The sequence below is a fragment of the Lissotriton vulgaris genome, chromosome 8 (genome assembly GCF_964263255.1).
Source record: "Lissotriton vulgaris chromosome 8, aLisVul1.2, whole genome shotgun sequence".
NCBI classification, from domain to species: Eukaryota; Metazoa; Chordata; class Amphibia; order Caudata; family Salamandridae; genus Lissotriton; species Lissotriton vulgaris.
This window is the reverse complement of record NC_141696.1, coordinates 529,713,472-529,728,118: the sequence shown is the minus strand read 5'-3', so window position 1 is coordinate 529,728,118 and position 14,647 is coordinate 529,713,472. Positions and strand designations below refer to the sequence as shown.

The window sequence follows — 14,647 nt, the reverse complement described above, 5'->3', positions numbered from 1 at the left end:
GGATCAGCTCTTTGTGGCCTATGGCCGCTTTCAAAAAGGGCGGCCAGTCACCAAACCTACGGTAGCCCGCTGGGTGGCTTCGGCGATTGCTTTCTGCCATCAGAAAGTGGGAAAGCCTTTACAGACTGCAGTACGGGCCCACTCTACCAGATCTATGGCCTCTTCGACTGCACTCTTTGCCGGAGTTCCATTGCATCAGATTTGCAGAGCAGCCACGTGGTCCAGCAGGCACACGTTCACAAAGCACTACAATCTGGGTGCCATGGCTGAAGGAGATACCGCAGTGGGACAAGCTGTGCTCCGTAATCTTTTTCAATAAAGTGAGCCTCTATTCTACCCTCCTCCTACTAGTTTCCAGTTTTATGCATGTCTTCTCTATGTACACATATAGTTGTATAACTTCTATGACATGGGTCATTACACCCGTTGATTCCAACCTTTTGTTTATACATTGCATTCTGGAAACTTTGTGTTGGGATACGGACTGCTAACTATTCTATATTCAAGCATGTGAATCTATGAAAGACACCCCAATACTGGAGAAGAACAATTGTTACTTACCTGTAAACAGGTGGTTCTCCAGTATTGGTGTCTTTCATAGATTCACATGCGACCCTCCCATCCTCCCCTCAGAGGCTCTCTTCTCCTCATAGACTCTGTGGTCACTCTTGTGCTACGAAAATCTGAGGGCTTGAGCTCTGAGGAGAAGGTTCTAGAGGGCTGCTGGCGCCTGATTGGCTGCAGTTTGGACTAACATAATGACAAGGATAGGCTGCATTGCAACTGTTATATTCCCATGCATTCCTATGGAGAACTTTTTGGTTAGGTACCCTATGCTTCTTGTATGCATTTTTTGGGTTTTTCCTTACTATGTTTATATATATTTATTATATATTATTATATATTTAGTATTTATTGCTATTTTATTTACCGTGGGACTCCCACTCCGACGACGGGGAATATTCAAGCATGTGAATCTATGAAAGACACCAATACTGGAGAACCACCTGTTTACAGGTAAGTAACAATTGTTCTTATTAAGGAGGAGTGAGAATGTGTTAAGGAGGGAAAAAGGAAAAGATGCATAATAAAGGGGAATGACATAAAGGGGAAGCAAGGAGTTAACAAAAATATTTAAAGAGAGTTAAAACTTCATACAGAATAAACAGATTTTTAGAGGAAGGTCGACAGCCTGAGAAGGAAAGCAACAACGTGTATGGGAAAGAGAGATAAAAAGAAGAAAGGAAAAGGACATCAGAAGGCAAATATGGGTGGTTGGGGTAAGTAATAAGACAAAAGTGAGAAGGTCACAGAAACCACAGAAGGGTTATGAATGAGTTAAGAGGAAATCGAAGTGCAAATGAAAGGAGAGACTTAAGGAAAAAACTCAAGGACAAAATATAACTTGGGAGGAAACAAATTTAGAAAATAGAGGTAGTGCGGACTTGACCTCAATTATCAGATTGGTGCTGGAAAAAAAAGTCCACTGAATCGCCATAAAAAGAGCCCTAACCCTATATTTCCCAAGTGTAGTTTCGAAGCAGTAGTTAGCTTCCGCTTTTACTATGGCCATCCTCATTTTTAGGTCTCACCTACGCAGCGCGAAAGCGCTGCATTAGAGTGACCTCTTGAAATCGCTCTGGGCTTTTGTGGAAACTCGTGCATGTTCTGCGCTGATTACAATCAGCCCACGTGCATGTGCAGCGTTTATCTTACGGGAGCGAGCAGCGGCGCCATCTGTTTGCAAGTATTGCGGCTGCCGCTGCTCGCTCCCGCAAGGTAAACACTGTACATGCCCTCAGCAGGTGGTGGTCAGCGCTGGTCGTGCTGGTTTTCCCTTGTAGTGCGCACGCGCGCGTGCACACCACTCGCAGTTAGTTTTCTAGTGCTTGTCTGCTAAAGCTAATGGGAGCTCAGCGCTCAGCAGTGCACATGGTTAAATGGCTTTAGGGGTCAGCAGAGGTCGATATGGAACAGAGGGCCCCCTTCCTCTGATAAACAACCATGCAATGCCATTTAAAAACGATACAGCTAACTTCAGACCGCTGTCGTTCATACATACTGTCCTGTGGTGGTTTCATTTTGAAGCATTACATTGGCACGCCTCCAACATGCAAAATGTGTGAAGGATGTCCTCCGTTATGGTTGTGCATTGAAAGTGTGGCTCAACACGAGCTTTCTATTGAAATTCACACCATTGCCACTGTGCCACATTGTGATGTAAAAAGGTGAATGTGCCTAGGAGGCGTGAGTTTCTGCCTGCCCCCTGGTGCTCCTAATGCTGTGAATTATTATCGCGGGGTAACTGCAGACAGCCTGCAAATGTTTACTTTTAATTTCTCTCAGCACTTCCTCTGTAAGCACTATCTCCAAGAGGCATTTCAGGCAGGCTGAGCGAAATCCCAGCAGCCCCGTCTCCTCGCCTGCTGAGCTTGTGCGTCCCCACCCAGTCCTCCTCCCCGGAGAGGTGCTGCCTGGCTCAGGTCTGAGCTTCCACTCTAGCTGCCACCGCCACCTCCTGCACTTTTCAGTGTTATTGTGGGAGAGTTGTGCAAGGCCGACTGGACTTTGGGCACAGTGGAGCCGCGCGCTTGCAGTGCGTGAGGCGTTTGTGCACTTGCTCCGGAACTCCAGCCTCTTCTGTCCGTCCCTACTGGTGCGGGGGAGCCGCCTCACCCTCAGAACTCAGCAGCACGGAACATGCAAACCCGCCACTGTTGACGAATCCGTGCCACCCACCCCGAGGGCACGCACAGCTGCCAGCATGTTTGAAGGTACGATATACACTGTTTTACATTTCCTAGTTTCTACAGCATAGTCTTGTAAATAGTTTGTTTTGTAAAATTCAAAGCAGAGTTTAGTTTAATAACTTTATACGATCTTCTTGATCCTCTCGTATAAACACATGGTATTTTTTTATTTCATTGATACGCTCTTAAACGTTATGGTGAAAGTAATAGGTCACCTAGTTATGCTTTTTCTCCTTATTTTGGTATCTGTATTTTATGTTCTTAATTAAAGCCTTCATGTAACAGAATGCTAACATGATGAGGCAGCTCAAAGCCCGCTTCCGCGCCTCTCTCTCACTTTGGTGCCGATTTAAGTACTGTTTGTGTAGTGAGCACCTCTCCGCCCGGCCCGCATGGTTTGGTTTACCCAGCTGTTCTAGCAAATAGATGTTTCACCAGTTAAAATAAACTGCATCAGAGGCAAGTAACCGCAGTCCTGTGAGTTGGAAGCCCTGCCTGGGACTTGTACCCTCGTGACATTCCCCCTCGTGGCAGGTGTATTGCTTCAAACCAACTTTCACACAGTGGAGGGCGGGCAGCTCCCCCACTCCCTCCCTTACTCCCCTCAGTGCCCAGCCCAGTGACGCAGCTGCAGGTGCCCTGTTTATTAATTTGAATTATATATGACCTGGACGTGCATTGGTGCAAATGAAAGTCAAACTTGCAATGTCAGAACCGGTTATGTACCCGCATTACTTTGGTTCCAACTTATGTGCAGTAAGCACTGTTAATTTCGCTCAGGCCACGGCCATTCGTAAATCTTAAAAGACGCATTACTGGTGGTTAAGCTATGATTTTTAAGGTAGTGCCGTAGCGGTGTCATTGTAACGCAGTATAACTTGTGCTCATCTGCAACATTTTATCATTTGAAATTATTTCTATAGCAGATTATATTTTTGTGGTGTGGTTTGAAGATGATCATGAAAGAGGCAACCTGGAACAATTCACAAAAAATATATTTATAAATTGAAAAATGACTACTTTGTAAGTTTACTATGCATAGAAATATATGTGCATCACTGCCTAGAAAAAAGTGTATTTGTTATATATGAATTTGTATAGCGCAGTTTTGCCAGTTTATTTCCGATTTATCAACTAGCTTGCACTTTGAAATGAAATAGTCCGTGCTATATAAAATCCCACAGTAAATAAGCATTGGCATAGCCAATAGGGCTCGCTTTTGGGACCTTATAAGTATTTAGTTATGCAGCACAATATCCTTGGAGCAAAAACATCAACTATTGCATTGCTAAACACTTAAAAGGTCCCAAAGGCGAGACCTATTGGCTATGCCAATGCTTGTTGGGTCTTGACACACACCAGGTCCAGAAACTGCAGAAGGCTCAAAATGCAGGCAGCCGCCTCACTCATCTTTTGGCTTTAAAAAAAATCTATATGTGACATCCAAACTAAAGGCCTGCACTGTCCCCAATAAAAATAGTAACAGAGTTCAATGGAAATTGCTTTATCTACAAATGCCTGGAAGGATCTGCCGTCATACACACAAAGGAACGCCAACCATCCTTCCCCTTCTGCTTTGCAGAAAAGAAAAAAAACTTGCTACGTGTAGATTCAGAGGAAAAGCAGAGGAGATGGATGAATTTCGAAGGTGGCACCTTGCCTTTGGAACAACTGGTGCTCAGTTAGTCACAACGCTCCATCTCTTATGAACTTGGTGTTTGATGGCTATTCTTTTGTAGCCGAGGCTGCACAAGAGCAACTACTTTTGTTACGCCTCTTATTCTGTGTTTTTAAAGGAAGAACCAGCATTGTAAGTAAGGGAGCCAGAGGCTCTGTGAACCTACCAATGCAGCAATATAGTGTAAATAACAACAAAACACGACAAAAGACAACATTTTATAAACTTTACATGAGGTAAAGTCGCTAGGATACCGTGATTGCATGCTGTAGTAAGAGGTAAATTCATATTGTAATAAATGGAGGCGGATGCTTTTTAAGAAGGAAATGGTAATAAAGTATACAAACAAGCACTGCCATATTACTATTTTTTTTTGCTTTGTATACATACCAGTAATTAGGCTTGTATCCAGTGCTAACTTGTAAAAGTTGCCAGCAAGTAAGATAAGCATCACTGCATTAAACCGCATGTGTTTGAAATGTAAAACATTTGTCTTGATTTGAAATGCATGGTAACGACTTTGCTTTATACCAAAGAAAAGAATAACCCTGCACCAACTGCGTCAGTATTAAACCTAAGCGGATGTGTTTTTTTTTTAAAGAGATAGCAGTTGCATTATAGTTAATTTTAAATTTAGAATACCATGATTGCATGCTGTTTGAAAATGAGCCGCTGATTTGAAGAAAAATAATAAAACATCAAAGTATACAAATAATGACCGCTATTGCTTTTCAGTTGGCCTAACGGCTAGGGCAGTCAACCTTGAATCCTGGGAACTGGGTTAAAGTCGCAGTAACGACACTGAACATCCTGTGATTCTGGCGAATCAATTAATCTCCCTGTGCCTAACAAAAAAATTAATGTGTCCTCATGTAACGCAACTGGTGCTTTGTAAAGCGCTTGATACCCAATAACTTCGGGTCAAGTTCGTGCTATATAAAACTCTTTTAAAATGTATTTTTTATTTAAACGCTCATGAAAAAAAGAAACAGCAGCGTAATATTATGTGCAAGTGTGCTTTCCACAGAGAAATTAGTTTGTTATATTTCTATACATTTGTGAAAATGAAAAATCCTTTTGCAGAATAATACTGTAATAAAGGAAGCTGTATGGCTGGTAGAAATTAACCGTTTGCCGGGTATGCGCTGACTCTGTAGTTTTTTTTTTTACAAACAATATTAAAAGAAGCTTATGATGAGGTTTACCAAGAAGCTAGTGGAAAAAAAGCAACACTAACAAAGTGTAAAAACACAACCGTTGGCGTGTGTTTACAATAAAAACCGACATTGAAACAAAAAGAGACGAGGATCGGGGAACAAACCGGTACAGCAACGGATTGTAAATATAAAGGAAACACGCCAAATGAAAACATTTCGTAAAGCTTACTTCGAGTGAGGCCCCATAGGATACAGTGAATGCACACTGTTTCACAAGGAGATGGTGGTTTTTGAAAAAGCATCTAAGTATATGAACAGGAGCGCAACAGTATTTCAACATCAACGTAATATCATGCGCTCGTGTGTTTTCAAAAACAAAAGAGATATTTGTTACAGTTTAGATCAATTTAATGTTAGTAAAGTAAAAAAACCCTTTGCTGATTGCGCACTGTAATGAAAGGTGGCGAATGCTTGATTTACCTAAACCATTTTCTAATTTCATATGGAATCTGTAGTTTTATTTACAAACAATATTAAAACACGCTCACGACGAGTGCTACAAGGAGGCTAGTGAGAAAAGCCAACACCAACATAGTGCAAAAGCACAAACGTTTGTGGTGCTGTTTTAAAACCTGTTCCGTTTTAAAATAAAGAAACTGTTTCAAACCAAAATAAATACCTACATTAAAAAAACATGCAGGGAAGTCTGACTTTCATTGCGCACAAATTCACAAAATAAAACACGTTGTTTCCACCCAAAAATATCTGAAACACACAAACATCTCTTCAATTTCAGACCCAAGCCAGGAGGAGCTGCAAACAAAATATACGCATACGTGCAACATGAACAGGGTAAAAAGAAAATAGTTCCAAAACAAACACTTCAACAAACCAGTGGAAACTTATCAGTAGTTAGGCGCTGTGCTTTTGGTGTTAACAAACATCAAAAAGTAGGAGCTAAGAAGACAGGTTTGCCACTAAAAAGGAAGACGTTTTACACAATAATCAAAGTTACCAATAAAAAGCCAATAGGCGGGCTGAAAGCCCAAATACTGATTACAGCATGTCTCGGAGAGAGTGCGCCTGTGCTGCCTAGGCTTGACCTAAAAACTACAGTGTACAGATAGGCAATGGGACTCATACCAAACAATTACAGTGGGCTTAGATCCCTCCCATTGCTTACCATTGGCTGACCTGCCTAACACACTCATTTGCTTGCTCTTTATTTGATTGTTGTTTTCCTGTGAACGTATTTATTGCTCCAGCAGAGCATAGTTTCTTTATTATCCCTGTGTTCTTCCACTGCTCACATTTAGGGATCTAATTCTTTAATTTCATTGAACTCTCCATGAGAATGCATGTATTTTCTTTCTCCACCCTCTCTTGTGTGCTCCCTTCCACCCTTCAAATACCCACCCCCCATAACTCACCCTTCAAATGTCCCCCACCTACCCCTATTTTGCTCCCCCACCCCTCATTGTCCTTTCAATAAAATATTTTCATTTTTTGTGAGGGCCCGGCAGCTGCTATTTACTGTCAGGCTCCAATGTGATATAGAAAGTGCTTTCAAGGGCCTGTTGCTCCCTCACCCCCCCCCCCCCCCTCACCCCACCACTCACTGTTGCTTCTTTGCTCAATCTCTCCTCCGTAGCTCTCACTTAACCTCTCCCTTAACTATTTCATTTTTTGGTAGGCCCAGCAGCTGCCATTTGTGCCATTTGCGCAAGCATATATCATCACACATGTTCGCACCTAAGGATTTTTTTATTCCTTTTTTTTGCTGATGCTGCACAGCATTGGCCCAACACATTGACAAAGCCAGTAGGTCAACATGGTGAGACCTATTAGCTTTGGTAGTTGACCTATTTGCTTTGCCAATGCTTGTTTTCATATTAAAATCAAAGCTGACTCTCCAAAATGGCTGTGAAATTGCGTGCAAGGGCAACCACTATAGTTTGTCCTTCCTTCATGCTTAGGAAGAGGAGTGCAAGATCAATTCAAAATCTCAGGGTTGGTAGACATGCAGTTAAGAATAATAAATCTGCTGTTACCTAAATATACTTTCTGTCACAGTGTTGTGGTAGGTTATATTCTGGACACAATATTTTTTTAGGTCGATATTTGAAAGTCAGCATTCTGGTAGTACACTCTGTCATCAGCCACTGTTCCCAGAAGATGTTCCAAAGTAGATAAGTCGGATCCTGCCTGCTCCCGTTCACGTGTGTCACTGAAGTCTCCCTCAGACCTGGTTTCACCTCACTATGATAGACCAAGGTAGTCACCCAGGGAAATACGAGCATCTCTGTCTTGGGTTCCACAGGCAGTGACCAACTGGCCACTGTCACTCCCGTGACTAGTTCCTCATACCTCACTTTTTACGTTGCTAAATTAATACCTTCCACCGACCTTAACGTTTGTGAGCTCCTGAATGCTGCAAAGTCTGACGCTGCTGGCTGTAAATATGAGCAAAAAATAAGTTCTTTAACAGAGCTCTTTTCATCCAGGAGCGTGATCCATCTTGCAATTTATGCAAGTTGTCAATATTATTCCAATTCTGTATCAAAGCGCTGAATAAATAACTGGATGCGGGGAGCCAATTGAAGCAGCCAGGCCATTAGGGCTACCCCCGCGGCCTCCCAACAGTGGACGAGGTCCCAGGGACCAATGTAGGCCTGGGGAGGAGAGCTATGTTCCCCTCTCCCCCTTCATATGCTGGTTGAGCCCTGGGACATTGGGTCCCTGGGGCCAGTATTGGTATGAGGAGGTGGAATGCGTACCACCCTTTCCCTTTATATACTGGCCGGGACCCGAAAGATGGTGTCCTCGGAGCAAATATTGGCCCAGGGAGAGGGTTGTCTGCCCCATCATGGAATGACCATGCCCTGGAAGATGGCGTCCCCCGGGCCGAAATCTGCCCGGGGAGGGGGGCCAAGTGCCCCGTCTCCTTTCACAGTAAGGTCGGGCCCCGGGAGATGGGGTCCCCGGACTGATATGCAGCCCGAGACATGGGGGTAACGTGCCCCCTCTTAAATATGGCAAGGGCAAGGTGGTCCCCATGGCCAGAAATCGGCCTGGGGAGTTGGGCTGCGTGCCCCCTCCCCATTTACAATAAAGCTGGGCCTTTTGAGATGGGGGCCAAAATACAGCTGGGGAGCTTTTCTGAAGGGGGGCTGTGTGCCCCCTCCCAGTTTGGCTGCCTTAGAGGCTTGGTCACAGAGCACTGGCCGCAGGCCAAGCCCTGCGGTCAACCCCCTGCTGCACACGGCTAAAATGTGTGTGTGATGTGGGTTGGCTGCATGCAACGGGTTGGTCCGGAGGCCTGTGGCCAAACCTCCGCTGTTTTAAAAAATTCACTTAGAAAACAAAAGGTTACAGGGACTTTATAGTTTGGTTCACAATTTACACACACACAACGTTATCAATTCAGCAGTTATAGTTTGAGTTATCTCAAGAAACTATAACTCGTGCCCTAAGGTAACTATAACTTGGGCACTCGCCATGTATTGCTAATTACCCCACATATTGCATCACTCGTGACATCTTCTGTGACATCATTGATAATATCAGTGCAGTATTTGCTGTAACTTTATTGATAAGAAAACTGTACATGGCGGGGAGCGTGTTTTAGTGAATTTCTATGGTTTTATAATTTCTATTTGCTAAATGTAACGTCCCTGTAAACTTTTTTTATTTCAGTGAAAATATATTGGTGAATTGTACGCTGATCTTCATTAATCTAACCCCTCTTTAACCAAAACCCTTAACTTTGTTTCCCATACACCTTCTTGTCTTTACCATTTTATGGAGGGTGTACCTCTCCAAGTCTCCTTCTGTGCCACCCTGCTTATCCTTCTTACACCATGCTTTACTAGTTCCCAGCTGTCATTCTGTCCCAAATCATGTGCCTAACTGAACGTTAACCCCTTCACCTACCTGAATCCTAACATTGACCCGTACTCTAATCCTAGCCATAACTTCTCCCCTTACTCAATCCCCGAATGCATGCATTTTTCTACTTTTTTCAGTTTGAAAACCTTTCTTTTGTGCATCAAGTTTTTTTGTCACTCTGCCTTTTAAAAGTGTTTTTTTCTGACACAGACTTGTTTCATATGACCATCAACTTATTTTTTGTTGCTAACTTCTAATGGTATTGGCCTTCATTGAGGTGGAGTAATATGAACCCCAATTCTGCATTCAAAAAGATGGATGTTACTAGCATTCACCCACCAACTTTTCTTCCGATTCAGAAATTATATTGAAAACCAAGCATTGTTGTGACTAAAGTGTGTAAGTGTATAAAAGTAATCCATGATGATGCAGTGTTTGGTTGAAGATGTGTGGGGTCCCATGCTGAATGCATACTTCTCTAACCCAGTGAACACGACCAAATAAATGTTATTGTTTGATTAGCACCTCTCTGTTGAATATGCATCGTTTGTCCAGGCCCTGGAGTAAAAAAAATATTTTGGGTTTTTGAATTACTTTCTTGAAGGTTGGTGATGTTGTGATGGTCAAAGAAGATGAAACCTTTCCCTGCGATTTAATTCTTATATCATCAAGCAGAATGGACGGGACATGTTTTGTTACAACAGCCAGCCTGGACGGTGAATCTAGCCACAAGGTAATCTATATTGTTAATATTTCTAACAGACACAAGGAAGTGTCCTTCAGTGCGACAGAAAATGAACGCTCTTGTGATGATCTATTTAATGCTTTCAGTGCACTTATTTGAGGCACCAGGCAATTGAAATGTGGTTACTGTTCCACATGTACAGTGAACACTGTAGATTAAGAGACTTTGTGTCCACCTAGTCGAAATTCCTCTCAATCAATTTTATTTACCATGAATATGAAAATACCAGGCAGTTTGCCAGTGGAACATAATGAATAACCCACGTCAGATTGTGTTTGCCTTACATAGGGAATGGCTAGATTTCAGTGTCCATTTTCCTTTGCTTGACCCAATGAAAATGAATTATGCTGTTGGTTCCTTATTGCATCGTTTAGGTTCTCCCTTCCATCAACTTATCTCTGAGAGCTTACCTGGTGCAAGTGTATTGTTTACATTTTCATGGGTGATTTAACATAAAGTGTTTTGATTTGTATTGATTTTGTGTAATCTCTTAGATTTCTAGTGGAAAAACTTCTTCGTATGCAATTCGCATTTATAGGTTTCTAGGGTATCGTGGTTGCAATAACATCCTATTTTTACCTATTTTCAACATCCTGCCCTCTTATGTACTGCTTTATTTATTTATTTTGTTAAATACAGGGAGTGAGCTCTGCATCCGCTAAAGGTGCCCAGTCAGAGCCTTTGGGTTCAAGAACCCAGGTTCAGGCTCTAGGACGTGAAATGAACTTTTCAGGGTTATATCAGACTTCTGACTCCACACCTTTTTTTTTGTTTAAATCTTTTTTTTGAATTTTTGAAAAGCAAACACATGACAATAGGACATGAGAATAGTTCGAGGGGCCTCCCGTCCTTCAAATTGTCTATCCCACCCTCCCGCCGGAGGGCGACTCTCACCATTGCGTAATAGAATGTGTCCATGAAGGTGAGTGAGGGCCCAGAATTGACGTGCAATGTCGTGAAACAATCCCATCAACATCCAACATACCCTTCTCCCCCAACCCTCCTCCCCCTTTCCCTCCCGTGTCCCTCCCCCCCGGTGTGGTAAGCAGTCATCAGCTAAACGTTCTAAGGCATGCATAAATTGTGAGGTTCAGAGTGAGGTCTCTTTGGTCCTTCCTAAAGTCGTCTGGTAGACGGAACATTCTGAGGTATTTTGGGCATGTGATTTTAGTAAATTCGTCTGACAGGAGAGAGACCAGGGGCTGCCAAGTGCCCAGGAATGTGTCTCGTGTCTGAGTGAGGGAGGCTTGTATCTTTTCCATACCCATGACGTACCAAAGCCTGTGAAGCCACCCCGTGTGTGTGGGTTTCCTCTGGGTGCCCCATAATGACAGGATATGTTGAGTGGCAGCCCCCATGGCCAACCCCATCTGCCTCCCCCTGAGCGATTTGAGAGGGAACGTGATGGCGTTGGGGAGACTGAGAAGTGTATATGCTGGAAATCGGGGGATCTCCGTCTCAAAGTGTTCATCGATATTCCGTAAACACCTGCTCACAGTACTCCCGTACTTCCGCACACTCCCACAGTATATGGGTAAGTGTCCCTGTGTGGGCACATCCCCTCCAACATGTCTGGTCCCTACGCGGGTTGCTCTGATGCAGCCGTGCTGGTGTAAGATGCCAGTAGTATGCTATTTTCATCGCAGATTCTCTGCTGGCTACGTTCCGGGCAGTGTGATGGGCTCTGAAGTATATGTCTTGCCATTCTTTGTCTGTGAGGGAGCGCTCCAATTCACGTTCCCATCGCTTTTGACCCGCTGACCGCGAGGTGGGAGGAGGTGGGCTGAGCATCTTGTAAATATCAATAATCGCCTGTTTATCCGTCGTTTTCGTGTGAAGCCATTTCTCGTAAGTCGTGAGATGTCTGCTCACGTGGGGCAGCACCTCTCTCGTCGTAAGCCAATGCCTGATCTGAAAGTATTGAAAGCGACGGATCTGAGGGAGCGTATAATAATCTTGTAGGGTGTGCATTTGTAGGAAGCCCTCGGGATCAAAGAGGTCACCGGCCGCTTTGCATTCCGACGCCCGCCATTGCGGAAATGACCCGGGGATCATTCCCGGTGGGAAGGCCGGGTTATCAAACAGGGGCGTCATCTGGGACGGAAAGGTGGTGAGGCCACACGGGACCGCCACTTTGTCCCACACCTGCATCACTGTTCTCGTGATGGGTGATCTTTTAAGATATGATGGCCTGTCGGTGCGTTTCAGGAATGGAACTTTCCATAAGGACATCTGGCCCATAACTCGGTCCTGAAATAACCATCTTTTCTCCGATTCGGGTCGGCTCCATTCCAATAGGTATCGGAGCTGCGTCGCCTGGAAGTAACGAAGTAGATCAGGGACCCCCAGGCCGCCCTCTGACGTTGCACGTGTGTTCAGGTCTCTGCGAAGTCGCGGTCGTTTGCCGGCCCAAACAAATTGTCTGATGCTATCTTGCAGTTTCTTAAGCACGCCCAGTGGGGGAGTCACCGGGATGGTCTGGAACAAGTATAAGACTTTCGGCAAGAGAGTCATTTTGACTGCCGCCACTCTTCCCAGCCAGGAGAGTGGCTGCCGGCGCCACCTTGCCAGGTGGCTTTGCAAGTCAGCAAGCAGAGTCGTATAATTTTGTTCAACTGTTTGGGTCATGCTCGGTGTCAGGGAGATGCCTAGGTAAAGCAGCGACATCCGGGACGAAAGGCCCCATATTGCCGCTGGTTTTTTGCAGTCGCGTGGGCGTTCCGCCCCAGTGGCAAGATCAACGATTTCTCGATGTTCATCCTAAAACCCGATAGTTTCCTGAAGTCCTCCATCTCTGTGAGGAAGGCCGGCACTGATGTCGAGGGGTCCACCAGAGCAGAGAGGACGTCGTCCGCGTAAAGACTTATGGTCTGTGGTTCTCCTCCAAACTGAACCCCGACAATGGCCTGGTTATCTCGTACCTTTTGCGCGAGCGGCTCGATGTATAGCGCAAACAGTAGGGGTGAAAGTGGAAACCCCTGTCTGGTGCCCCTCTGGATAGAAAATGGCCGTGAGCGTACCCCGTTGAGATTTATCGTGGCTTGCGGGGCTGCGTAGCAACTGGCAAACCCACGTGCGGAACCGGTCGCCCATCCCGAACCGTGCCAGGACTGCATCGAGGTACCCCCAATCCACCCTGTCGAACGCCTTTTTGGCATCCACTGACAGGAGGACTGCATCGGAGTCATTGAAGTGGGCTTTGTCAATGACGTGGAGCAGGCGCTTGGTGTTGTCCGCGCATTGCCTGTTTGGGATGAATCCCGCCTGGTCTGGTTCGATGATGCCAGGCAAGCATGGGCCCAATCGTGCCGCCAGCACGCCAGTGAATAGTTTCAGGCCCAGGTTGAGTAGCGAGATGGGTCTGTAAGCCTTACATTGAGACGGGTCCTTGCCCGGCTTGGGAAGGACCACAATGTCAGCCTCTAGCATGTCCTGGGGAATAGAGCCCCTGCCCTGGAAGGAGTTAAATAACCTGGTCAATACTGGCGCTAGTATGGGGCAGAAAGCTTTATAAAAACCCGCCGAAAAGCCATCGGGCCGGGGCTTTTAACTGCTTGAGGCGTGCGATCGCGGAGATAACTTCGTTTGTCTTAATGGGTGCGTCGAGAGAATCCCGAGTGGCTTCATCGAGAGGCGTGATTGCCGTCCCGTTGAGATAGGTTTCGGCGGTCGTTTGCCCGGTAGGCGGTTCCGCCGCGTACAGGGAGGCATAGAACGCCCGGAACTCCTCTGCGATCTGGTCGTCCTCCTGAGTGATGTGCCCCTCTCGGGTTTGAATGGAGGAGACTTTCGCGCGCAGGATCTTGACTTTGAGGCTGCTCGCAAGCAAGCGCCCTGTTTTATTGCCGCCTACGTATTACTTGTAGCCCAATCGAAGGGGCGCGTATTCTGCTCTGTCTAAGTCTAAACTTGTGAGTTGGGCCCTAACTGCCTTGAGTTGGCGCCAGAGGCTGGGGTCCCCGGTTCGACTATGAGCCTGTTCTAGTTCAAGCGCTTGGCTGGACAGGGATTGCCGTTTGTCCCTCCTCTCTTTGGCTTCCGCGGCGGCTACAGCGATTTGGTCGCCAATCACCACCGCCTTAAGCGCTCCCCATGCCGCGGAGATCTTCCTCGGGCGCCGGGCTCACTCAGCCGCCATTACGCCGCTTCGCGCTGATGAAGGCCTCAGCCGGACCACCTCCTCACCCAACGGCTGCGTCACTCGGATCGGCGAATAGATAGCGCCGGGATAGGTGCTGCCCCTCTGGTTTGGTGTCCGTGGGATTTTTAGGGGTATTGCCCGCTAGTAAAGGGGCGATCTGGGGTTTAGGGCTGGGGAGCCTCGTAAGACACGTCCAGTCAGGCCGCCATCTTAGCCACGCCCCGACTCCACACCTTTTGAATTCACCCAGGTGCCAGACTGAATCCGAATATGTTTCCTACAACAGAT

The 14,647-nt window shown here is 45.7% G+C and overlaps 1 protein-coding gene across 3 annotated transcripts in view; it reads left to right on the top strand.

The window, feature by feature from the left end:
- Window positions 1-14,647, top strand: part of ATP11A (ATPase phospholipid transporting 11A) — a 941,588-nt gene that overhangs the window by 458,318 nt on the left and 468,623 nt on the right. For all 3 annotated transcript variants that reach the window (XM_086934336.1, XM_086934337.1, XM_086934338.1), the window contains exon 6: window positions 10,078-10,206. In XM_086934336.1, coding sequence (XP_086790462.1) covers window positions 10,078-10,206 — 129 coding nt within the window. The remainder of the gene's footprint in view (window positions 1-10,077; window positions 10,207-14,647) is intronic.